Source organism: Mesoplodon mirus (assembly GCF_964341445.2).
Source record: "Mesoplodon mirus genome assembly, chromosome: 13".
NCBI classification, from domain to species: domain Eukaryota; kingdom Metazoa; phylum Chordata; class Mammalia; order Artiodactyla; family Ziphiidae; genus Mesoplodon; species Mesoplodon mirus.
This window is the reverse complement of record NC_138989.1, coordinates 30,657,188-30,683,355: the sequence shown is the minus strand read 5'-3', so window position 1 is coordinate 30,683,355 and position 26,168 is coordinate 30,657,188. Positions and strand designations below refer to the sequence as shown.

Sequence of the window (26,168 nt, the reverse complement as noted above, 5' to 3'; positions counted from 1 at the left end):
GGGCGCGCGGGGTGGGCTCGGGGGCGCGCACGCCGTGCGTGCCGGGCGCTCGAGACTGTACCTGGCGCGGCCCAAAGGCCCGCAGTTTGGCCTGCCATGTTCCTCTCTGCTGCGCTCCGGGCCCGTGCGTCCGGCTTCGCCGCCCAGTGGGTAAGGAGGCTCGAATGAGCGCGGGCGCTGCCGCCGCCCTCCCCCTGTCTCCGCGCCTCCTGTTGCAGCGGGCACGCGGGAGCCCAGGGCCCCGGACGGGACCCCGGGCAGCGGCAAGGACACCGCGGCCTTCGCCCTCCTCAGGGAGGCCGCGTCGCCGCGGAGCGAGGGCGTCGGCGGTGCGGCTGCGGCGGGCGCGAGGCCTCCTTCCGGACGGGAGGCGGGAGGGCGGTGCCGGGACCCCCGCCCGCCTAGCAGGCCGAGTCTCTGCGCGGGGCGGCCCCAGGGTCCCCTAGCAGCACTGCCCTTGGCAGGTGGGGAAATTGGCCGAGTGATGGCGTCACCGCGTCCCGCACCCGGAGGACGTCGGGGCCCCTCGCGCTCCTGACATCCAAGCCCGTCTTTAGAAAGGACGTTTACTCTCGGGGTGAAACACCCGTTCGCACTAACTTAACAGAGCGTGTTCCAGAAATGACGAGGATGACGGCGGGGCATTTACCGGAAGGAAAGCAGCCTTTCACCCAGCAGTAACGTAGAAAGGTTGAATCAGTTCTCGGCAGAAGGGAGGGCGGTGGTGTGCAGTAGCGGAGGATGAGCTCAGGGCCTTGCAGGGAGACCTGAGTTTGGATGGTGGGTGCACCGTCTTTCCACCTTTGTGCCTTTGGGTCTTATTGTTCTCACTTGGTATCCTCGACTGTCAAGTGGGAATATTCCAATTTGCAGAGTTTGGTCTTCAATAAACGCTTGACGTTCTACTGTTACTTGCTGGGCTCCAGGTAACAATGTGGATAATAATAATGACAGGTGACATTCCGTGACTGCCCTTCTAACCAGGCCCTTCTAGCCTTTTACAAATAGTGGGATATCAGAATGACCTAGCAAAAGTCAGGAAAGATGTGAGTAAAGTGGTCTCACCAATAAAGTTCCTTTCCTAAAAGAGAAACCTTTAAGGAAATCATTTACATTTTCAAAGAAATTGCTTATTTTGTTATAATTGCTGCTTTATTAGCTAGCTGCCAATTTCTTCAGCCACAGGCTTTTATTCAGCTTGTCATTGCTTTAAAAATATCCAGAATTTAGTACTGTGTCTAGGGGAAGACACTAATTGTGTGACCTTGAGCCATATTTCTTAATCTCCTTGAGCTCTATTTTTCTTTTCTGTAAAGTGCAGTAATACCTTATTGAGCGATTGTCAAGAATTGCCTAAAAATTATGAAATATGGAGCAATAGCTACTCAGAATAGGTTTATTTCCATCTTTCCTTCAGTAATTGCCCAAAGTTTTCTGTAATGTTGACACCATTTTACAACTCATCACTGCCTCTCTCCCAAGCCACTAATTAGTTTCATAGGGGTGAGAGAGTTGTGGTGGCATTTTCAAGGATTGTGTTTTCAGTTTTAGGATTTTAATTTGGTTCCTTTTTTATAGTTTCTATTTCTATCTTTTCATTCATTGAAGATTTTTTTCTTTCTGTCCTTAAGCACTGTTGTAGCAGTTTTGAAATTGTTTGGTAATCTCCATTGTCTTTTTTCTTGAAAATGGGTTGTTTTCCTTTTTTGTTGTTTTATGTTGAGTGATTCTGGATTGTATCCTGGACATTGTGAATGATGTCATAGAGGCTCTAGATTTTTTTAATTCCTCCAAAGAGTATTTTGTTATAGTTGTTGCAGGCAGGCAATTAACTTGAACAGCAGTCTGGCTCCCTTGTGGGCAGCGGCTCAAATATTGGTTCAGTTCTTTTAGCTGGGCTGTTTGGAGTCTGCCCTGTGTGCCTGCATGTTTGGAGTCAGCCACAGAACTGGGGGCTTCTTCACTCTGGCTTTTCCTTTTCTGGGATTTCCCACTTGCCTATGCCTCTCCTGTGGTTGTCCCAGCCTCTCCTGTGGTACTTCAAGACATTAGGGCTGCAGGTTTTCTCTTGGAGTTTTAGCTGCCCAGCATGGGATAGACTGGGGCCTGCCTTCACAGTAAAAGATGTAAAGAAAAAAAAAAGAACCCTTATGGGCTTCTTCTAAGTCTAGACTCCCTTCATGTGTCTGCTGCATTTGGTTGTTCTTCAGTGCCTTCAGAAAGATTTTTGGTTTTTAATTTTTTTAAAAATATTTTGTCCAGAGTTTATAGCTGTTACCCAGTGGTTTGGCCTGATAATAATCTACTCAGCCTTACTAGAAGTAGAACGTTCTTTGGTGGCATTTTTCTTCCTAAATTTTAAGTTTTGTAGAATGAAATGTTTTCCCATTCCATTAGAGATTCCATTGATTTTGCAGCATCTACATTTTGGCTCTAGGACATTAACTCAGTTCTTTAGATCTAAAGAAAGAGAGAGAGAGGGAGGAAGGAAGGGAGGGAGGAAGGAGGAAAAGTGAGATTAGAGGGCATTTATATTAGTTTTTTTATTGCTGCTGTAACAAGTTACCACAAATTTGGTGACATACACAAATTTATTATCTTACGATTGTGTAGGTTAAAAGTCTGACATGGGTCTCACTTGGCTGAAACCAAGGTGTTGGTAGAGCTACCTTCGTTTCTGGAGATTCTAGGGGAGAACCTGTTTCCTTGGCTTTCCTAGCTTCTAGAAGGCGCCCTTCTTTGTTGGTCCATAGCCCCCTTCCATCTTCAAAGCCAGCAAGGGCAGGTCAAGCTCTCACATACCATTCTGACCCTGCTCTAACTTTGCTCACTCCTCTGCGTTTTAAGAGCCCTTGGGCCCACCCTGATAATCCAGAAAATCTCCCTATTTTTGGATCAACTGATTAGCAACCTTAATTCCATCTGCAACTGTAGTCCTCTTTTGCTGTGTATACTCACATATTCACAGCTTCCCAGGATTAGGATGTGGGTATCTTTGGGGCACCATTATTCTTGCCTGCCACAGCCTTAAACAGTTTAGGGTAAAGAGAAAATGAACACATTTTAAGTTTATACACTGAGGTTCAGTAGGTCACTATTGCACACTACAAACTCAGATCTTTATATTGGAGATGTGAACTCAAGTGTCCAGTGTAAGGATAAAAATAGTATGCTAGGGCTTCCCTGGTGGCGCAGTGGTTCAGAGTCCGCCTGCCGATGCAGGGGACATGGGTTTGTGCCCCGGTCCGGGAGGATCCCACATGTCGTGGAGCGGCTGGGCCTGTGAGCCATGGCCGCTGAGCCTGCGCGTCCGGAGCCTGTGCTCCGCAACGGGAGAGGCCACAACAGTGAGAGGCCCGCGTACCGCAAAAAAAAAAAAAAAAAAAAAAAAATATATATATATATATATATATAAAGTATAATATATAAATATATATAAGTATAGTGAATCACTATGTTGTGCACCTGAAATAATACTGTAAATCAACTAGACTTCAATTTTAAAAAAATTTGAATTATAAGTAGTCTTTTCCCTACTTAATGGGCCATTTGAATTCAGTTTCACTTTTAGAAGAAAGAAGCATTCTAGGACGAAATCGTCTTAGAACTGGAAAAGAACAACTTAGCTAGGCGGGACTGATTTGAAGAGTAAGCTGAATTCCCCCCCGCCCCCTTAGACTAGAGTCTAGGCTTTTCACTAGACTGGAGTCTAGTTTCTCATTAGACTCTGAAAATGTCTATACTTCAGTGAATTCCAGTTGAATTCACTGAACTCCAAATGAAAATTCAAGAAACTTTTTTTTTATAAACGAATATAATTTGATAGTGAAGAATGAATAGTGGGTTTCAATTCTAGCTTTTTCAGGGTTTAAGAAGGAAGGGAGAAGACTTAGAGCAGGCAAGTAGTGACAGTGACTCTGTGTTAGTTAGCTAACACAGCACAGTTCTCAAAATGCAGTTTAAATCTTCCATTGTTCAGTTATTAAATGTTTTATCCCCATATATCAGCTAGGCAGATGTAGTAACACTTTAACAGGTTTATAGTATCTTCAGAGATAAGGTTATGTAGTACCTGACTGAACCTCAAAATACTTCAATAAGTATATATCCCTGTTCTTACAGATACAGAAATTGACACAAAAAAATTAAGTGGGGCTTCCCTGGTGGCGCAGTGGTTGAGAATCTGCTAATGCAGGGGACACGGGTTCGAGCCCTGGTCTGGGAGGATCCCACATGCCGCGGAGCAACTAGGCCCGTGAGCCACAACTACTGAGCCTGCGCGTCTGGAGCCTGTGCTCTGCAACAAGAGAGGCTGTGATAGTGTGGCCCGCGCACCGCGATGAAGAGTGGCCCCCCCTTGCCACAACTAGAGAAAGCCCTCGCACAGAAACGAAGACCCAACACAGCAAAAATAAATAAATTAATTAATAAACTCCTACCCCCAACATCTTCTTAAAATTTAAGTGACTTGTGCAAGGTTACACGTTAGCAAGTGGCAGCATGGTGATCCAAACCCAAATCTTCCATTAAAAAAAATCATCATCATCTGAAACTCCAGCGTTTCTTTCTGTAACTTAACTACTTTTTCCTGACTGTTCTCAATCAGTATGTGGTCTATCTTCAAGGATTTGGACTTTAAAACACTCTATTTTGAGGAGAGAGAGAGAGAGAGAGAGAATATGTTTGTGTGTGTGTGTGTGTGTGTGTGTGTAAATTCACGTGCATATGCAGAATTACAGGTCAGCCAGAGAGTGCCTCAAAATAGATTTTCCAGTATGCCGCTACATAGGCCTCAAGACCAATTCTCAAGATTATCTGTATATTTTTAAGTAAGGTATGTGACATATCCTGGAATAACGAGGAAAGGATCAAAACTGAAGCTATTCTAACTTAGAGATTGGTGGTGTTTATTTTGATATACTGGGAAATTGGAAGGAGAAATAGGATTAACAGTAGATGTTTCATTTTGTACTTGATGAACATTTTGTTTTAAATAAGAATTTTTTTTTCAATTTGTCAATTCATGCTAAAAGAAACCTAGAAAATAGAGAAAAATATAAGAAACAAAATATAAAATAAGAGTCCCTTGTAATCTTGTTAACATCATAATAACAGATAAGCACTTTTAATTGTTAAGGCCATCTAGTATTTTCATTAATGTCTATATTGAATATATTGGAATGGTAGTTTATGCTTTTTTGTTTGTTTTGTTTAACCTTGATATTTTCCAGTTATGATTGTGCCACAAACACTTCTTTCTATGTCATTATTTTTAAATATTTTTCTTAGCTACATAATATGTAATGTATAATATGTGTGTGTTGCATTTATTTTAAAAGAAATTTTTATCATATATCTCAGACACAAAAAAGCAAAAAGAATATAATAAACATTGTGTATCCATCCACTTGCTGCCTAAGAAAGAAAGCAAAGCCAACACAGTTGAAGCCCCTTTGTGTACCACAGCTGATCAGATTCTCCCCTCCTCCCCCCATTATCCTGAAAATATTTATCACTCCCATATTTTATACCTATGTTTCACATTCTGTACGTGGGTCTTGTTAATTAAAGCAAGTGTTCTGTGTAAACTTATTTATTCAACTGAAATATTATTTAGATCTAGGAAGAAGTTAAATCTGTGATTGTGTTATGTCACTGCTTTTGCTTCCTTGTCTGTTATGTTTGCCTTTGAATTGTCCAGCTCTTTGCTAGTTCCATGCTTTGTTTAATCCAGTGTTCTACCATCTGTGGTTAGTAGAACTCAGAAGTTGGAGGATTTCTGAACAACAGTAGAATTGCTTTTCAGGGAGAGGGTAGAGAAGGTAGAAGTGGGGGAGAAGCAATAAGGCAAAGAGAAACGAAATGCAACATAGGGAGTAATCAAATGGATTCCTTCCAAAGCAATTGAGTATGGTCAATCTGCATAGCATTATAAGAAGCTTTCTGAAACTACTTTTATGGCTGGAGTTTCTAAACTAACGTAGTAAAGAACTGAAAAGGGGGTGTACATTCAACTCATTTTTACAGAATGAAAACATGTTTATGAAATGAAAGCTATCCAACTTGATTCAGACAAAAGTGAAAGGCAGTAAGTTAATGGTACATTAACTCTTCAGTTGCATGCCAAAAGAATGTAGGAGAAAGGATACGCGACTCAGGAGATTAGGTTGTCATTCTGGTTCTTCCACTGACTCTTGCGTGTTACCTTAGGCAAGTTAGTAACCTTACCTTTGAATCTCCATTTCCTTATATCTCTCCTGAAATAGAGGTGGGCATGGTGTAGGGTGGTAGGCCATATCTCTTAAGATATTCTACTTCTATCAGTTGATTCTATTATTTTAAATTATGGATCTTAAAATTTCATAAGGCTTTTGATTTACTAAACTTTCTTAAAATTTTAGGGAAGACATGTAAGGAATTTGCATAAGACAGCTGTGCAGAACGGAGCTGGAGGAGCCTTATTTGTGGTAAGTAATTACTTAGATTTCTTCAGAATGGAAGGACTTGGAAATTTGGGTGGATACAACACAACATATCTTAAACACCAGTGTCTTTGGTATTTGCTGGCCATTGTGGGAATTTAAACATAGCTAATTGAATTCACTACATTTCAAGAGGTGTAGTTCCAGCTAAACCTCTCAAATTTAAATTGATACCAGCGCAACTCTGGGAATAAGAATTTAGATTATTCCTTGGTGAAATAACTGTGAACCTAACCTGATTTCTTGTCACACTTTAGGTTCTTAAAAATCATTCTTGTTGGCTCAGTGAAGATTCTGAGGCTGCAACTTGGGGAATCCCCAAATGGCACTAGCTTGAAACATAGATTTTAGTAATACAGCGAACACATTGGCAGTTGGCCTTTATGTTTTTCGTGTCCAGGGTTTCACTACAGGTAGAGGTCGATGAATTCCCTAGCTTGGTTGCACAATTCAGAAAGGCTAAGATATGTATCGCCTTTCTGTGACAAGGTACATTTTTTAGGAATCAATCTAGTGTTTAAAGGCAATTTAGTGGACTTGTATGATGATTTAGAGTTAGTGGTATCATTTTGGAAAATGAATTATTTTTAGGCTGACTCTTAATAAATGAGTTAGCTATACTATTAATAAGTAGAGTCCTGCTTTGTATTTTGTCATCTTTGTCTAAAAACACTTGAGATCATTGTCCAAAGTTTCTGCGTTTTTTCTCTTCTATGTCCTTGAAAAACCAGAACTCTTGAGAGTTAACTTACTAAGGGATTCAGTTCTGTGTTCACCATACATACAAAACATTAATTGATGTAACTGTTAATCTCAGTGTGACTCATTTGATTTCCTGTTGACATGCCATTTCTTGTCAGTGTTTGAAGAGGGCCTGCTCTTTTGCAGAAGAAATAAAGCTTGCTGTTGGCTAGTTTCTGTTACAGAAAACTAGCTGTTGGCTAGTTTCTGTTACAGAAAACTAGCTGTTGGCTAGTTTCTGTTACAGAAAACTAGCTGTTGGCTAGTTTCTGTTGTGTGGGGAAGAAATGGTGCTTTTGTAGTAGAAGGTAGGTCCCTTTGACAATCTGGTACACTCTCTTTTGGAAAAATGCACATATTTTCACACTCAGTATTTTGTGTCTTAGGGACTTCCGTTGTGGTCCAGTGGCTAAGACTGCACTCCCAGTGCAGGGGGCCCGGGTTCCATCCCTGGTCCGGGAACTAGATCCCACATGCTGCAACTAAGAGTTTGCATGCCATAACTAAAGATCGCATATGCCAGGACTTCCCTGGTGGCTCAGTGGTTAAGCCTCCACACTCCCAGTGCAGGGGGCCCAGGTTCGATCCCTGGTCCAGGCACTAGATCCCACATGCATGCCACAACTAAGGAGCCTGCCTGCTGCAACTAAGGAGCCCACATGCCACAACTAGGGAGCCCATGAGCTGCAACTAAGGAGCCCGCCTTTCTCAACGGACCCGACGCAACCAAATAAATAAATAATGATTAAAAAAAAAAAAAAAAAGGTCCCGCATGCCACAGCGAAGATCTTGCATGCCGCAACTAAGACCTGGCACAGCCAAATAAATAAATTAAAAAAAAATTGGGGCTCCCCTGGTGGCGCAGTGGTTGAGAGTCCGCCTGCCGATGCAGGGGACGCGGGTTCGTGCCCCGGTCCGGGAGGATCCCACATGCTGTGGAGCGGCTGGGCCCATGAGCCATGGCCGCTGGGCCTGCACGTCTGGAGCCTGTGCTCCGCGATGGGAGAGGCCACAGCAGTGAGAGGCCTGCGTACTGCAAAAAAAAAAAAAAAAAAAAATTGTGTCTTAATTTCATTAGGCTTCCAATAATTGGTAATTTTTTGTAATTAGATTACATTAGAAGATCCTATTCTCTAAGCAAGTTGGATAATGCTTTTTTGGGGTTTTGATCCTAAAGCTACTTCTCGTAACCTATAAAGGATGATTTTGAAAACTTCTAAATTTTTTAATTCTGCTAATATTTTGGTAATCATACTCATCAGATCTGTATTTCATAATTAGTTTAGCCATTCTTGATGCAAGGATAGGTTGATGTATATATCATGTTCGAATTAAAGCAAAGAGATTAGATGAACAGTAGTAGTAAAGTACAAAGTTATTCACACTTTTGAGGGAATTTTGATAATTTTGGGAAACTTTTTTTTCCTTTGTGTAGCACAGAGATACTCCTGAGAATAACCCAGATACTCCATTTGATTTCACACCGGAAAACTATAAGGTATGACTAAATTAACATTATAATTAATTTACAAAATATTTAGTATCTTCCAGATGTATAAAAACAAGTGCTTTTTCTTTGATACAGAGGATAGAGGCAATTGTAAAAAACTACCCAGAAGGGCATAAAGCAGCAGCTGTGCTTCCAATCCTGGATTTAGCCCAAAGACAGAATGGATGGCTGCCCATCTCTGCTATGAACAAGGTACTTCATTTTTGTGTTAGTTCAAAAAGAGGAGAGATTGTGTATAGTAACTTCCTTATGTAGAAATTTCTCTGACATTCATTGATATCAATCCAGGAGTTTGAAGCCCTTTAATCATTTATATGTTTCATAACTCAAATTACATTTATGTTTTCGTTGGTTCCCTTAATAATGCAGAGAACTGAAAGTGTAGAGCTTTTTATCCTTGCAAGAAGTAGTAAAGGCATTATAGTGAAAGAGGCTTTCTTTTTTTCTGTCTTTGAGAGAAATGCCAATAATAATAAAAGATCCCAAATGTGTATAATTTGCTGTCAAGATATTCTGAAAATGAATGTACTGCTTAAACACTAGAATTGCAGAGAAAAGGATCTGCTCACAGCTAATGTGAATCTTTTTAATATTTTGCATCTTTGGCTACAGGCTTTAACAAAAATACATATAATACATGGTATTTACGACACTTGATTATGGCAGCTTGGAATCCACAACCTACAGAAATCTTAATGGGTGACCCATTTAAATATGGTTAATATATTCATGCATGTTTTAGGATTCATTTTTTCCTAATAGTGTTTTCAGCAGTAATCCAAATTTCAAGTTTATTCATATCCTAGTAATACAACTACATTTGTATGGTATTATGTTACAGTGTATCATTTACAAAGTGCCATATAAAACCTTATATTATTTGATTCTTGTGAGAATCACATGACTAATAAGCCAGTGTGATATAATGGAAAACATTTTACTTTGAACTAGAGATCTGATTTTTCTCTGGACTTCCTCATCTGCAATGATGATTTTGAACTAGGTAGAGCTCTTCCAATTATTATATTATGATTTCTAAGTGATAGAGCTGGGACTGAATCATTTCTAATTCTATGCATTTTCTACTTGACTGACTATTGCAGAGATTCTGCTATACTTCATTCTCCTTTTCACTTTCTAAAGTCTAACTATTAGGTTAGACCATTATCATCTTTCTTGAAGTATAGGAATGCCCTCAATTTATCTAATGGAATCCCGGATGCAAATTTTAGATATAGCTAATTGATCTCTTATTTACTTTGTACAGTACTCTAACACTGTTGTGGACCTTTAGTTTTTTGTTTTCTTACTATGAAAAATGTTATAAAGCAAGTTTGGTTGGTACTATACTTAGTAAACATAGGTGCTTATTTTTCTTTTTTTTCCAGTAAATCGCATATATGTTTGGGGGTTTTCTAAATTCCTTACATTATTTTTATAATAGCCAACTTCCTCAGTAATGATTTAGATACGTTTCTAGTCATAAATACTTTTTTTTTTTTTTTTTTGCGGTACGTGGGCCTCTCACTGTTGCGGCCTCTCCCGTTGTGGAGCGCAGGCTCAGCGGCCATGGCTCATGGGCCCAGCCGCTCCGCGGCATGTGAGATCTTCCTGGACCGGGGCACGAACCCGTGTCCCCTGCATCGGCAGGTGGACTCTCAAGCACTGCGCCACCAGGGAAGCCCAATACTTTTTTTTTTTTTTTAATTTATGTTTTTAATAATGGTAAGCTTGTTGGGAGTCTTGCTGAGTGTCAAGCTTAGCAGAGCAAAATAAAATAAATGAGAGGGCTTCCCTGGTGGCGCAGTGGTTGAGAGTCCGCCTGCCGATGCAGGGGACACGGGTTCGTGCCCCGGTCCGGGAAGATCCCACATGCCGCGGAGCCTGCGCGTCCGGAGCCTGTGCTCCGCAACGGGAGAGGCCGCAACAGTGAGAGGCCCGCATACCGCAAAAAAATAAAAAAAATAAATGAGAAACTAATGTGAGAATATTTCAAAAATATTGTCCTGTTCTATTTAGAATTGGATGTATATGTGTGAAAGGCAAGAAATAGCATATAGAGAATAGAATCAAGATTCTTTCCACTTTGAGATTTTTAATGTTACTGTCCCCCTTCCCCCCTCAAAGAAAAGCCCAACCTTACAACAAAAACAAAATCCAGAGGCACATGCATCATTTCCTTAACCATCACTAAGGCGTAGGGAGGTGCACAGCAGCCGCTTGGGGGAGCTTTTTCAATTAAACACCAGGGCCTTACAATTATTCCATTGGTCAGGCCCCAGTGTGTGTATTTTGAGAGAAATATTCAGACATATAAGCCTGGTTTAGTATCGCTAAATTAAATTTAGCATACCTACTTTAATCTTGCACAAGTGAGCCGGGATTAGACGTCTTTTGAGAATACATTTCTTTTAGAATCACTGATAAGAGAAAGTTTAATATACTTGTCATTTGAAATGCCATTTAATGAGTTCTTTTTTCATGTCAAAACCTGGATATCTGTATAGTTTTTAAGTGTCAAAATTGAAGGACTTAGCCTTGCAGATATCAGATACAGATATAGTTTCTGCTTTTGAAGAACTTTTTTGGTTTTTACCAAATTGAAGTAATATGCTCAATTAATAAATATTGTAATCATATTATTTTAAAATATTTTAGGTTGCAGAAGTTTTACAAGTACCTCCAATGAGAGTATATGAAGTAGCAACTTTTTATACAATGTATAATCGAAAGCCAGTTGGAAAGTATCACGTTCAAGTCTGCACTACTACGCCTTGCATGCTTCGTAACTCTGACAGCATACTGGAGGCCATTCAGAAAAAGCTTGGTATGGGACACAGTATATTTATAAATTTTATGAAAAAATAGAGTTGTCTTTTGAGATTTGACCTATTTCTTACCTCTATTTTCAAACTTTTACCATCTTACTGGATCTGTACTTCACGAGTAAATTTTTTCCTTACTGTGTTTGCCCACCATTATTACTTCCTATTTTGTATTCTTTAGTTCTCCTCCTCAAAGCTGAGTTTTCATGTTTTCTTCCTTAACGATTGAGTATGTTTTAAAAGCTTCTCAAAGTTTTAAAGTTTTCATTGTTCAGAAAATTAAGTTTCACTTGTTGTGTGATGATAGCATGTGGCACATAAAGAAGTGACTATATCATTCTTGTATCCTTCCAAACAAGACTTGGAACAAATAAGATACGAGAATAGGACTTCCCTGGTGGTGCATTGGTTAAGAATCTGCCTGCCAATGCAGGGGATAAGGTTCGAGCCCTGGTCTGGGAAGATCCCACATGCCGCAGAGCAACTAAGGCCATGCACCACAACTGCTGAGCCTGTGCTCAAGAGCCTGTGAGCCACAACTGCTGAAGCCTGAGTGCCACAACTACTGGAGCCCACATGCCTAGAGCCTGTGCTCCACAGCAAGAGAAGCCACCGCAATGAGAAGCCCGAGCACCACAACGAAGAGTAGCCCCCACTCACGGCAACTAGAGAAAGCCCGCATGCAGCAACGAAGACCAATACAGCCAAAAATAAATAAATTTATTTTAAAAACAAAAATGATACTAGAATAGGAAGAATGCTTCAGGAAGGGAAATTTGGAATAAGATGTTATTACAATTATACTCCAATAAAGATGTTTAAAAAAAGAAAGATGTTATTACAGTAGCATTCACAGAATTAAAAGGGCATTTTACTATAAAAAACTGCCATTGCTGCATTTATCACTATACATATCAAATGAAGTAAAAGGAGGTGTCTCTTAATTTTGTTGTTACTTGCATGTTGTAAAAATAGTTGGAGAGTATAGAAGTATGTAAGACAGAAGTGTGAAGTCTGCTCAAAATCCTACCCCCCCCATCTCCGAGGTACAAATTCTGATAACAATTAGGTATATTAGTTTTAGATTTTATGTTTTAATTATTTTCATTATTACATACATAAATGTAATATGTCTGTTTGTTTTTGCACTTGATTTTGGCTATAATAATATGTATGCCTCATTTTTCTATTATAAGTTAAATTATTCTGCAATTACTTTCAGGTGTACAACATGTCTTTGCATACTTGTCCAATTGTACACGAAGGTTGTTTACAAGTAGTAGAATTGATGGGTCAGATTTTACTATATTTTGCTAAAATGCCTTCCCTAAAGATATGAGAGTACCTATATTCCTTACATTCTTAATGATCTTTGACATTAGCTGTTTTCTGAGTCTTAGCCCATCTGATAGTATGACTGATTTTAGTAGGTTAATTATCATGATCAAAATGAAGGTAATATGGTCTGATGCACTGTTATGTAACAACAAACACTGGAGATGAGTCCTCTGAAATTTGTTTTTAAAGGAACAAGTCCACTTAAATCCTTGAATGTTCTATAATAACTATACAGAGTTGTTTAATTTAAGAAATTTAATTCTCTTGAATACTTTTTATATGCCTCTGTAAATACTTTTTATATATATGCTTTTTATGTTGGTTTTTTTTTTTGGTTCTTAAACTATATTGCAATTAAAATATAACCTGGTCCTTACCAGTGCTTATTTATATTTTTAGGAATAAAGGTTGGAGAGACTACACCTGACAAACTTTTCACTCTCATAGAAGTGGAGTGTTTAGGGGCCTGTGTAAACGCACCAATGGTTCAAATAAATGACAACTACTATGTGAGTATTTACTTAATACAAAGTTGTACGATGTTATATTTAAAATATTTTAAACATTTGGTTTCTTGTCATGTGGATGTTGGTTTCTGAATTACTCATTTAGAAGAAAGTGTTGGCATAAATATCTAGAAGGTTTCTTTTTTTCCCGGTTTCCAAACTTTATTAAAAATCAAAGAATAGAAAAACTTTACATAAAATATGTCAGTTTTAGCTTCCACATTGTTGTTCACCAGAATGTTTTAAAAAAATTATTATCATTAAACATTTTTGAATTTAACTCCAGGAGATAATGACACATTTTAAAAACTTTTAAATAGGGGCTTCCCTGGTGGTGTAGTGGTTAAGAATCCGCCTACCACTACAGGGGACGCAGGTTCAAGCCCTGGTCTGGGAAGATCCCACATGCCGTGGAGCAACTAAGCCTGTGCACCCCAACTACTGAGCCTGCGCGCTAGAGCCTGCGAGCCACAACTACTGAGCCCGCGTGCCACAACTACTGAAGCTCGCGCGCCTAGAGCCCGTGCTTCACAACAAGAGAGGCCACTGCAGTGAGAGGCCCGCGCGTCGCAACGAAGAGTAGACCCTGCTCGCCACAACTAGAGAAAGCCTGCACACAGCAACAAAGACCCAACGTGGCCAAAAGTAAATAAATAAAATTTTAAAAATCTTTAAATAATGAAAAATTTAATAATTTACATATAAATACAGAAAGTAACCACCAAGGCTTAATAGATAATAATATTTTGCCACACTTGCTTTAGGTATTATAATTTTTATCATTATTATACACAGAAATAAACTGTAGGTGAGGGTAAACCTCCCCCACCCCTATTCAAAATCCTGTTCTTTTCCTTTCATTCCCAGAGATAACCACTATCATAAATTTAGTGTTTTTCCTATACATGTTTTTTAAACTTTCAAAATATATGTATCTAGGCATGCTAATAATACTATATTGTGTGTTTTAAAAATTTGACAGAGATTGTATCATACCTCTAAGAACTGCTTTAGCCAGATCTCAGAAGTTTCTTTTTTTTTAAAGGAAGTTATTTTGTTTATTTATTTATTTATGGGTACGTTGGGTCTTCGTTGCTGTGCGGGCTTTTTCTAGTTTTATTGAGCGGGGGCTACTCTTCGTTGCAGTGTGTGGGCTTTTCATTGCGGTGGTTTCTCTTGTCGCGGAGCACGGGCTCTATGTGCGCGGGCTCAGTAGTTGTGGCTCGTGGGCTCTAGAGCACAGGCTCATAGTTGTGGCGCACGGGCCTAGTTGCTCCGCCGCATGTGGGATCTTCCCAGACCAGGGCTGGAACCCATGTCTCTTGCATTGGCAGGTGGATTCTTAACCACTGAGCCACCAGGGAAGCCCCTCACAAGTTCTTTTTTTAAAAAAATATTTATTTATTTATTTATTTTTGGCTGTGTTGGGTCTTGGTTATGGCCTGTGGGATCTTTTGTTGCAGTGTGTGGGCTTCTCTCTGGTTGTGGCGCACGGGCTCCAGAGGGAGTGGGCTCAGTAGTTGCAGCGCATGGGCTCTCTAGTGGCACGGGCTCCAGAGCACGTGGGCTCTGTAGTTGTGGCGTGTGGGCTTAGTTGCCTTGCGCCATGTGAGATCTTAGTTCCCCAACCAGGGATCGAACCTGTGTCCCCCACATTGGAAGGTATATTCTTAACCACTGGACCACCAGGGAAGTCCCATTACAAGTTTTGGTAAGTAATATTTTTATCATTTAGTTCTAAATAATTTAAAATTTGCATTTTGATTTCTTCTTTGACCTATGTTTTTTAGAAGTGTTCTTAATATCCAAGTGTGTGGAGTTTTCTAGTTATCTTTTTTTAATTGCTTGCTACCCTGATTATATCATGGCTGTCATTCATAATATCTTGTTAGTTCATAATTCTTAGAAGTTTGTTTATGGAAATTCTTTTAAGGCCTGTGTTGAAGGTAGATACTTCAAGAAGGGATTGACTTTGCTTCTCTCTTGATCCTGGAAATACTACTGGCCCAAAAGAAATCCCCTCTTCTTATATCCTCCCCTCTTCTTCCCCTAAAGTGTAAGGTTCCAGAGTAGCAGGGTTTTTTTGAGGGACAGTTTTAATTTCTAGTTTTCCCTTATATTGAGGGTATAGCCTTTGGGGGTCTCAGCTTTACGTGGTTTGGATGACCTCCTGTGTCCTGGAGATTTGTCCCTTGCCCCTCTAGGCTATGAAACTGTGAAGCCACATTTTTTTGCTGTTCCACTGTCTCCCTAAGTTTTCATTGAGCTTTTGGCCTCTGGGTATTTTTTTCTTGTCAGTGCCTTGACATTGATAAAATTTTAAAGTTTTTAAAAAAATTGAATCCAGCATTGTTAGTTGTTACAACAGGACATTCAGTCAGGATAGCTGGACTGCCATAATGCCTGTAATGGAAATCTACAGTTTTTTTTTTTTAATGAAGATGAAATTGGACTTCTTTGGCATTTTACATTTCTAGGATGTTTTTATTACCTATAGGGGTTTTCTTCATTTTAATGATGGTGATTCAAATTTCTTACCTTCTCTTTCTCATACTTAAAAAAAAATTCCTTTAAAAATATGGCAATAACTTACCCTTTTCCCACATTTCTGCAATTTACTCATAATCATGAGGATCTTAATTTAAGCAGGAATTAGACAGTCAAGGCTTTATATGAAGCACTATATGTCTAAATATAGTAGACTGTAGATTTATGCAAGAGATTGAGTTAGTAGTGGTATGGTCTTTGGTGAGGCAGTTAACTTTTTTATTATTATTTATTTATTTTTGGCTGCATTGGGTCTTCGTTGCTGCACACGGGCTTTCCTTAGTTGCGTCGAGCAGGGGCTACTCTTCGTTGCGGTGTGTGGGCTTCTCATTGCGGTGGCTTCTCTTGTGGAGCACAGGCTCTAGGTGTGCGGGCTCCGGTAGTTGTGGCACATGGGCTCTAGAGCACGGGCTCAGTAGTTGTGGCCCACGGGATTAGTTGCTCTGTGGCATGTGGCATGTTCCCGGACCAGGGCTCGAACCGGTGTCCCCTGCATTGGCAGGCGGATTCTTAACCACTGCGCCGCCTGGGAAACCGGAGGCAGTTAACTTTTATGGATCTCAGCTGACCAGTGGATAGTATGAAATAGTCACATAAACTGTGATTGGATACCGATTAGAGAGAAATATTAAATACATTTTGAGGATGGTTGGGTAGCTTTGAATATGGTCTTGACATTTGATTTTATTAAGGAATTATTATTGTTAGTTGGGTGTGGTAATGACATTGTGTTACTTAAGAACATTTAAAAATGTTCTGGGAGTTCCCTGGCGGTCCAGTGGTCAGGACTCTGGGCTTTCACTGCTGTGGCCTGGGTACAGTCCCTGGTCAGGGAACTAAGATCCCACAAGCTGTGCAGTGAGGCCAAAAAAAAAAAAAAGTTCTTAGGAGATGCCCGCCCGCTGTGGTTATTAGGGGTGAAGTGTCATGATGTCTGCAACTTGCTTTTAAATGTTCAGCCAAAAAAAAAAAAGAAAGAAACTGAAAGGCATATGTGTACATAATTCAGATATGGTAAGGAATTTGGTTATTCATGTATACTTTTCAAATTTTCATAATAAAGAGTTGGGGGAGATAAAATCATTAGGTGAGTTTAAAGATTCCTTCTAGTTTTGAGGTTCTGAGCATCTGTTGCACCCTAAGCAGTTCTTTTTTTTTTTTTTTTTTTTGCGGTACGTGGGCCTCTCACTGTCGCGGCCTCTCCTGTTGCGGAGCACGGGCTCCGGACGCACAGGCTCAGCGGCCATGGCTCACGGGCCCAGCCGCTCCGCGGCATGTGGGATCTTCCCGTACCGGGACACGAACCCGTGTTCCCTGCATCGGCAGGCGGACTCTCAACCACTGCGCCACCAGGGAAGCCCAGCAGTTCTTATTTTTATAAATGTTTATTCTATATTAAAGGGCTTCTATGAGGCTATAGGCATTGAATATACAGTACTGAATCACGATTTCTCTAGCATAGTACCAGGGTCCTAAAAACATTTTCTTAAGTACGTAACAGTTTGGGAGGGGTAGAGGGGATATAATGTAGTTTAGGCACTTTTATTAGTTTAATCTTGCCCCATTCTGTTTTGACTGTCTTTTGACTAAACCTAGGGTGCAGCCAGGGGTAGGAGTGTGTCTGTGTGTTTTAATTGTATTTGTTATTTTAAATAACAGAACCCTTGAGTTAAGAATTTTACACAGGTGCATAGTGTACAAAATACAGAGCTGCTCTGGTTGAAACGGGGATTGGAGGGTCAGGATTATTAAAATAAATGTGTCCAAAATAAGTTTTTTATTTTTCCCTTCGAAAATTAAGTGAAGTTTGCAACAGGGTGAATTTCACCTGGGAAATAAAGAAGATATCACTAGGGTATTAGATCTTTAGCTTAGGGATAGATATTAGGCATCTACTTTTTATGACTGCTGGTGCTAATTACTATTTGCATCTCACTGATTCTTCAAGGACATAGCATTTGTTGAGCATGTGCATGGCAGTGTTCTATTTTATTTATTTTCTCTTTTAATCCTCAAAACGCTCTGAAGTCAGTTTATGAATGAAGAAACAAGTTTGGGGAAGCTGAGTAATTTCTCTCAGATTGCTGGCTAGTAAGTGTTGGGACTGCAGCTCAAGTGCAGAACTATCTCCCTTCAAAGTGCTGCTTTGTGCTGCCTCTTCAGCTGCAGCTCCTATTGCTATTGCATTTCGCAGGACAGACTATGTATAGGAGTTACTCAGTTGTTGCTGCCTTGGTAACTTGTGAGCTGAGACAGACAGTAAACTGTTATTAGGGATTTACACTGATCTTGAGGTAGGATGTAATTTTAATATGACTATTTTACTTTTTTTTCTAGGAGGATCTGACACCTAAGGATATTGAAGAAATTATTGATGAACTCAAGGCTGGTAAAATCCCCAAACCTGGGCCAAGGTATCCTTTTATTTCTTTTTAATAAATTTTAATGGCTTAACCTAAGTTAGTCTTTCATGTAGACTTAATTTTAAAATTTTAAACCCTAAGTCCACAGGTGTTTTCAGGAGCCTTGAATACTATCTAAATCAACTTGTCATTTAAAGCAATGGTTTTTTCCCCCATCCAAAACCCTATCAGATAATCATCTGGTATCTACTTGGATGTTATAAAGAAGGGAAATGTACTGCAAATAGAAATCTATTTCATTGTTTAAAAGTGCATACTGCCAGAATTTGACCCAAAGTCTGTCTTCCCTCTGATTTCCACCTAAAGGTCCAAAGGTTCTGTCCTTTGAACAAACACAAGATAATTTTTATATCTCTTCCAAATGCCAGCTCTTTAGTTACTTGAAATAGCTATCTCATCTTCCCCATATCTTTTCTCAGATTTAATATCCACAGTTGTTTCATTGTTTTTCCTTATATGACATAGTTTTGGTCTCCCTCCTTGGCAGGTCTTCTGGTTGGCTAATGAGTTTCTTAATGTGACACTTAAACTAATCACAGTATTTGAGATATGTACTTAGCATGTGGGGCATTGTGGGACTGTCTTCTTTATTCCAGACATCATGCTTATAATAATGCAGCCTAATTACATCAATTCTTACTTCAGATACATTACACCATTAAATTGTACTTACAGTCAGTTAGAATGCCTAGATCTTTTTCAACTTAAACATTGTTTTATCCAGGCTACTCCCATCCTGCAGTTGTGTTACTAACTGCAGTAATTAGTAACTACTAATTACTCCTCATTCAGTTATGAACCTGAACTTTTGCTGCTAAACAAACCCCTATTCCTTATCTAAGCGTTCACATTACTTAAAATTCTCTCTTAATACTAGCAATGTTTGCATGGTTTTATAGTTATATTCCCTTTGTATTTTTTCTGCTTATGTCATATAAAATTTTCCTTGTCGCAATATATATATAGGTTTTAAAGGCCATATAGTATTCTAATGTATTGCGAGAACTATGATGTGCTCTTTATTACCCTGCTTTAAAATATATTTTCCTTCTTTTTGTTACAAACGATTCCCTGAGGTTGAATTACTAGGTCAAGAGGGTATGCATGGTTCTGTAGTCTGCAAGAAGTACTGAGAATTACTCCCTCATTGTTCTGGCCGACTAATAACCCTACCTAATAAGAAAAAGAGGTCAGTTCAGGATAACTTAAGTTTAGTAAAGGCAAGCTGGCCCCTAAAAAACATACACTTCTTTCAACACTTGAATTTGCTTAAAGAGGTTTGGCATTCTCTTCCTAGTTCCTCACTTACTTGGGCTACACTGAAAACATTTTTTAGGAATAAAACATTTCCACTGTGAAGAATTAGTCTCCTTTATGGAGGCTACTGAAGTGAAACCTTTTGTCATTTAACATTACAATATTTCTCTTAGCCACTGGTCCTGTCCCTTACTTATCCTTGCTTCAACTGTAGCCGCCCCTTGCCCAAAAACAAAAGTTCATAATATTTTTCACAAACTTTAGCTATGTATTTAGGACTCAGATGTTTTAAAATAAGTTCGTGCTACTCTTGTATTTGTACTTAAACCCGTAATACTTCTTTCAACTTTAGGGTACTTTGTTTTAATATCTCAGGTGCACATTTCCTTGTGAAATCCACTTGGTTTCTTTAAATGTCCCCTTTTTTTCTGATTAGGTATTGTTTGTAATTCTGTAGTCATACTTTTGGAGCTTAGACCCTCCTCCTTCCTTTCTTGTGAACTTTGTGATTTATCAATGACAACATTAATCCAGCATTAAATCTCCTGCCGCACAGACAGATAGTTGCTTTGTCTACTTTATTGTATTCCCTCAGCACTCATTTGTTTCACAAATATTTCTGGATATGTGCTGTGTGCCAGTCACTATTTTAGGTTGTGCATACAAATTATGAACAAGGTAAAGTCGTCATATATTTTATATTCTAGTGATGGAGAGAGACAACTAGTGTAATACCTGAATAATAAATGCTAGGAGGAAAATAAACAGGTTAGGGGATGGAGGATGACTGGAGGTAAATTTAGTCAGGTGAGGCCTTTCTGAGGTGGTGAATTAATGACCTGAATGATAAGCCCAAAGGAACCACGTAAAGAGCCGGAGGAACAATGTTGCAGAGGGAGAGGAAAGGGGAGGTATTAAGGTCCTGAGGAAAAATAAGATGACAGTATGGTTGAAGTGAGTGATCAAGGAGGAAAGTGGTGAAGAGGTCGGAGAGGTAGGTAGAGGCCCAGGTAAGCAATTTGGGTTGAATCCCAAGTATAAAAAGCTGTTGGAGTGTTTTCAGTAGGGAATACGTGTGATCTTGTTAAAATTATTGTCGTAGTTGCTGTGTAAAGAATAGTTTAAAATTTAGTGGATGTTGTAGGGCAGAGGAACTATGAATGATTTCTAGCTTTTTAGTCTGATCACCTCAGTGATTCCTTTAACTAAAATGAAGAAGATTTGGGGTAGGGCAAGTTTGGGGAAGAAAAGTTACTTTGTTTTGAACATGCTACTTAGCATGTTTGAGATGCCTACTTAGACATCCATGGTAGAGTGCTGAAAGGTTAGATATGAGCTTGGGATTTAGGGAATACATTAGGGCTGGAAATATGAATTGGGGATTCATTAGTTATTATAGATGGTATTTAAAACCATGTCTGGATGAGATTACCAGGGGTGAAATTAAGAGTTTGTTGTTGTTTTCAATACAGGAGATACTATAACATTGTATTTTAACATTAATAAACAGGAACTAAGTACCACAATAAAGCATTTTCGACATCTAATAATAATAGGGATGGTGCTTATCAGTAACTGTAAATAGTTCTTCAATGTGATTTTTTTGACAGTGTTCTAGATTTGAGCCAAAGACTTTAAGAATTACTGGTTTCTTGGGGCTTCCCTGGTGGTGCAGTGGTTGGGAGTCCACCTGCCGATGCAGGGGACACGGGTTCGTGCCCAGGTCCGGGAAGATCCCACATGCCGCTGAGCGGCTGGGCCCATGAGCCATGGCCGCTGAGCCTGCGCATCCGGAGCCTGTGCTCCGCAACGGGAGAGGCCACGGCAGTGAGAGGCCCGTGTACTGCAAAAAAAAAAAAAAAAAAAAAAGAATTACTGGTTTCTGAACCTATTTCCTACATATCACCTCTTATTTAAAAAGCTGAGGGCTTCCCTGGTGGCGCAGTGGTTGGGAATCCGCCTGCTAATGCAGGCGGCGCGGGTTCGTACCCCGGTCTGGGAGGGGCCGCGGCAGTGGGAGGCCCGCGTACCGCAAAAAAAAATAAAAAAAAATAAAAAGCTGATATAGGGAATTCCCTGGTAGTTCAGTGGTTAGGACTCTGCACTTCCACTGCAGGGGGCACAGGTGGTCAGGGGACTAAGATCCTGCATGCCATGCGGTGCGGCCAAAAAAAATTTTTTTTTAATAAATAAATAGTCGAAGATAAATCTATTCAGTTTTCAGTAATTGCAGAGCATCCATCAGTGGTGTATGTAAAGAGTGTATCTGGACATGGTAATTCAGAATGTCTTCCCAGCATATGAAAATAAGAACTTCCCCAAGTTAATTTCTTGGCTATTGAGAGACACTGTGATGATAGCAGTAACCAAAATAGTTATAGCTGTTCTTTAAATTAACCAAAGCTGGCTACTGCTTTTTTATTAGTATTTTTGTAATAAAGCCCTCTGCTTAAATATTTGAAATAAGTGCTAGTTGTGAGTCTTTGAGTAATTAGAGAAATTAAACTGGTTCGGTGGTAACTGATTTCTGAGTACCACTATCAGGTGTACTCTGGCCAAAATTGGTAAAGATTGCTATCTCTTTGTGGTTCAAAACTGCTTTTTTATTATTTTGGTAAATGATGGCTAGAAAGAAAAAAACTGATGGTAAGACAACATTCTTTCTTTTGACATTTATAAATATTTGTGTGCTAGAGATTCTTTTTTTTTAAAATTTATTTTTGGCTGCGTGGGGTCTCCATTGCTATGTGCGGGCTTTCTCTAGTTGTGCAAGCTGGGGCTGATCTTCATAGCTGGGGCTGCTCTTCATTGCGGTGCACGGGCTTCTCATTGTGGTGGCTTCTTGTTGCGGAGCACGGGCTCTAGGACACGTGGGGTGTAGAGCGCAGGCTGAGTAGTTGTGGTGCACGGGCTTAGTTGCTCCGTGGCATGTGGGATCTTCCTGGACCAGGCATCAAACCCGTGGTCCCATTCATTGGCAGGCGGGCTCTTAACCACTGCACCACCAGGGAAGTCCCTAGAGATTGTTCTTATTTTCAATTAAAGTACTGAACATAACTTCTAAACCTGCTTTCAATGACTAATTAATAGATAGAGGTTGTTTTTTAGTATGGATTATCTAGAACTAATTTTAAATCCAACTTGAATTATTCATATTTAGTTTTATAAAGATATTTTAAAATTTACAGAATTCTGTGGAGTAGAACGGGAGAGGCCACAACAGTGAGAGGCCCACGTACCGCAAAAAAAAAAAAAAAGGGTAGCTGAGCTTAAATCACAAGAGTAAAGGAGAAGAAAGAAAGGTCCTCCAAAATTGATTAATTTCATTATTTCATGGGTCGTCAAAGAGCAGCAAGGGTACCTGTGCTACCAGTTAACATAAAAAAAAAATTACAAAGCAAAATACTGTTTATTAAAGCTAAATATCATTTTGCTACTTACCCTAAAACTTTAATTTTAGGCTGTAACAGATAGTACAGTAACTGCTTTTTTACCTGGTTTTCATAGTGAACCTATAATGCAAATATATTAACTAATTTCTGACTTTGTAGATATTATTATAATACACTACTTAGTTACTTGCATTATGTAATGTAATAGCTTAAAAGATCTTATAAATGACTATGTGGTGTCGTTTTCCTGTCCCCTCAACAAATGATTTTCTAGGGCTCTAAAAATAGACTTATAAGATTGATGACAGAATGTGGAGGGCAAAGCCAGAGGGAATAAAATGATTTAATTGAATAAGTTCTTCAGCTGAAATCTGTGGCAGGAACAAGGTAAATGAGCAAAGCCAGGAAATAGAAGGGTGAAACAGGAGTAGGTGCTGAGCTAGGCTCTAGCAACAGAGGTCAGACAGGGCAGAGGTTGAGCCTGAACGATTACCTGGGAAAGTATGTGTGGTGGTGAAAAGAAGACAGGTTCATTTACCTCTGCACTGCCTCCCTTCATAGAACTATAGGAGGACCTGTTCATGTTTTCTCTGTAGCCACCCTGATCTGGAACCTGTTTCTGAAAAATTAATAAGAATAATTTAGCCTTTAAAAACAAAAATACAAACGGATTTTGTCTTTACTGATTCTAAGGGACATCCTCCCAAATCTTCAGATCTCTCAAGGAATACAGTTTTTGCGACAGTGGATCTCAGTCAAAATAAAATTCAAATATAAAAAGAATAAATGTAGTGCTCTAATTTATTAAAACATGCTTTTTTAAAATGTCCTCTGGGGCTAGGTTATTTTGCTGTAGTTCTTAGCTATGATCTTTGGGCAGATGCTGCATCATCCCAAGCCTTGGTTTCTGTATATGTAAAATATTTTGGCCGGTGTCCCTTGTCTCATGGTATTGTTGTAAAGATTTAATGAGCCAGTGACGTATGTACACTGCTCAGTAAGTGGGAACTAGTATTAGTATTATTTTTGTATTTTTCATATTTCATATTTTTATGTCAGTTTATATTTAACCTTAGGAAGAGAAAATCTTGCAGCAGTTGTAATGTTTGGATTAAATAATCCATGCTAGTTCTCTGAGGAGAAATAGTTACTTAACTGAGCTCTTGTGAGGTAACAGTTATAAATGGGCATCATTAGCAGTCAATTTAATGTTACTTTTCCTTTCAGGAGTGGACGCTTCTCATGTGAGCCAGCTGGAGGTCTTACCTCTTTGACTGAACCACCTAAAGGACCTGGCTTTGGTGTGCAAGCAGGCCTTTAATTTATATTCAACTGTAAATATGTCACTGGAGAAATAAAATATGAATCTCCTATCTATCTACATAGACTTTTTATATTATTTGTTCATTTCCATCTGTGTACACCTTGCTTGTAACCTAGCAACTTGCAGCAGTAAGTGCCATGTCAGAACTTAAGAGCACCATTTTAGTCGTCTGCTGTCTTTGGCTAACTATGAACACATTATTCCATAAGCTAGTTAACAGTTATTTCAACATTACCCATTTTCAACTGCCCCTTCACTTTTATCAGTAATATTAGGTTATTGTGAAGTAAAAATTCTGTCAAATTTCAAATACATTTTGCTCTCCCATCTTTAGCCATAGCCAAGTCTTAAGTTAATACGATCTTTCTATAAACTTTGTCAGTATTCTCTTTAAACATTTTTATATTTACAGCACACCATTGTTACTGTAATTTCAACTGGTAAGTGACATATCAAGCGACTGTAGGTGTAACGAGGATAGGGTAGTTGCCTCTAGAAGTACTATTTATCATTTTTAAAGGAGGGTACAAAATACTTTGATATTATCCTTGGCTATTCTGACTCTGCAAGTATACAAAAACTAAGTGGGGGAAGAAACTGGAAGTGTAACTTGAGTTGGAAGGTTCAGTGGATATGGGAAATATACTCCTCAGCTGAATGCATATTACGACTTGAAAGAAAGAATAAAACCCTTTGTATATAATATCCAGTTCAAGAAACTAGCTATGAGTTTTGCAAGCTGGAATAAAAAAATAAATAGCCAGCTTTAAATTCAGGGATAGATCTAAACTAATCCAGTTGTTTCAGGATTTCTCAAAGTCACTGTTTGGCCTTGATCTTATGACAGACTAGTAACTATGATGCTTATAAATATGATTATTTTTAAGACTGTCTTTAAAAATGAGTTTTTGAGAAATGAAATTGAGTTACTTTTACTGAGGTGGATGGACCTAGAGTCTGTCATACAGAGTGAAGCAAGTCAGAAAAACAAATACCGTATGCTAGCACACATATATGGAATCTTAAAAAAAAAATGGTTCTGATGAACCTAGGGGCAGGACAGGAATAGAGACACAGATGTAGAGAATGGACTTGAGGACATGGGGAGGGGGAAGGGTAAGCTGGGACGAAGTGAGAGAGTGGCATGGACATATATACACTACCAGATGTAAAAGATAGCTAGTGGGAAGCAGCTGCATGGCACAGGGAGATCAGCCCAGTGCTTTGTGATCACCTAGAGGGATGGGATGAGGGTGGGAGGGAGATGCAAGAGGGAGGGGATATGGGGATATATGTATACATATAGCTGATTCACTTTGTTATACAGCAGAAACTAACACACCATTGTAAAGCAATTATACTCCAATAAAAAAAACCCCTAGTTTTTGTTTTTTACCTAGGAAGGTAACAACAACAGTAATTTTTCAAGTGGCACAAAAAGGTAACACAATGAAAATGCTCCCTTCTACCCTAGAGCCCTCAGACCTTCTTCCCACAGGCAACTACTTTTACTATTATTTTTACCTCTTAAAAAAAAATAGTCTATCTTCTCTTTGTTAGCTGTTAAGCTTTTTATTTTAAATTATGAAAAATTACAGGTATTCCTTTAAATTAAAGTTACTATTGTAAAAAGTGCCTTACACTTTGACATAATTTTTTTTTTCCCACTAGACGAAATGTTAGGAGTGGGAAGGTTTCAGATACTGGGTGAAAAAACAAGTCATGTATTAAGGATATGCACTGATTATTAACTTATGTACTACTTTAGAAGCAGAATATTGATTTTAGGTCGTTATAATTATAGGCATACTGTTATATCATTA

The 26,168-nt window shown here is 39.2% G+C and overlaps 1 protein-coding gene across 1 annotated transcript; it reads left to right on the top strand.

The window, feature by feature from the left end:
- NDUFV2 (NADH:ubiquinone oxidoreductase core subunit V2) lies at positions 1–24,402 on the top strand. The gene is made up of 8 exons (XM_082641602.1): positions 1–150; positions 6,402–6,467; positions 8,659–8,721; positions 8,809–8,925; positions 11,392–11,560; positions 13,296–13,405; positions 18,287–18,363; positions 24,249–24,402. Exons 1-8 carry the CDS (start codon positions 97–99, stop codon positions 24,340–24,342), a joined length of 750 nt encoding a protein of 249 aa, XP_082497728.1. The 5' UTR covers positions 1–96; the 3' UTR covers positions 24,343–24,402.
- The last annotated feature ends 1,766 nt before the right edge of the window (positions 24,403–26,168 follow it).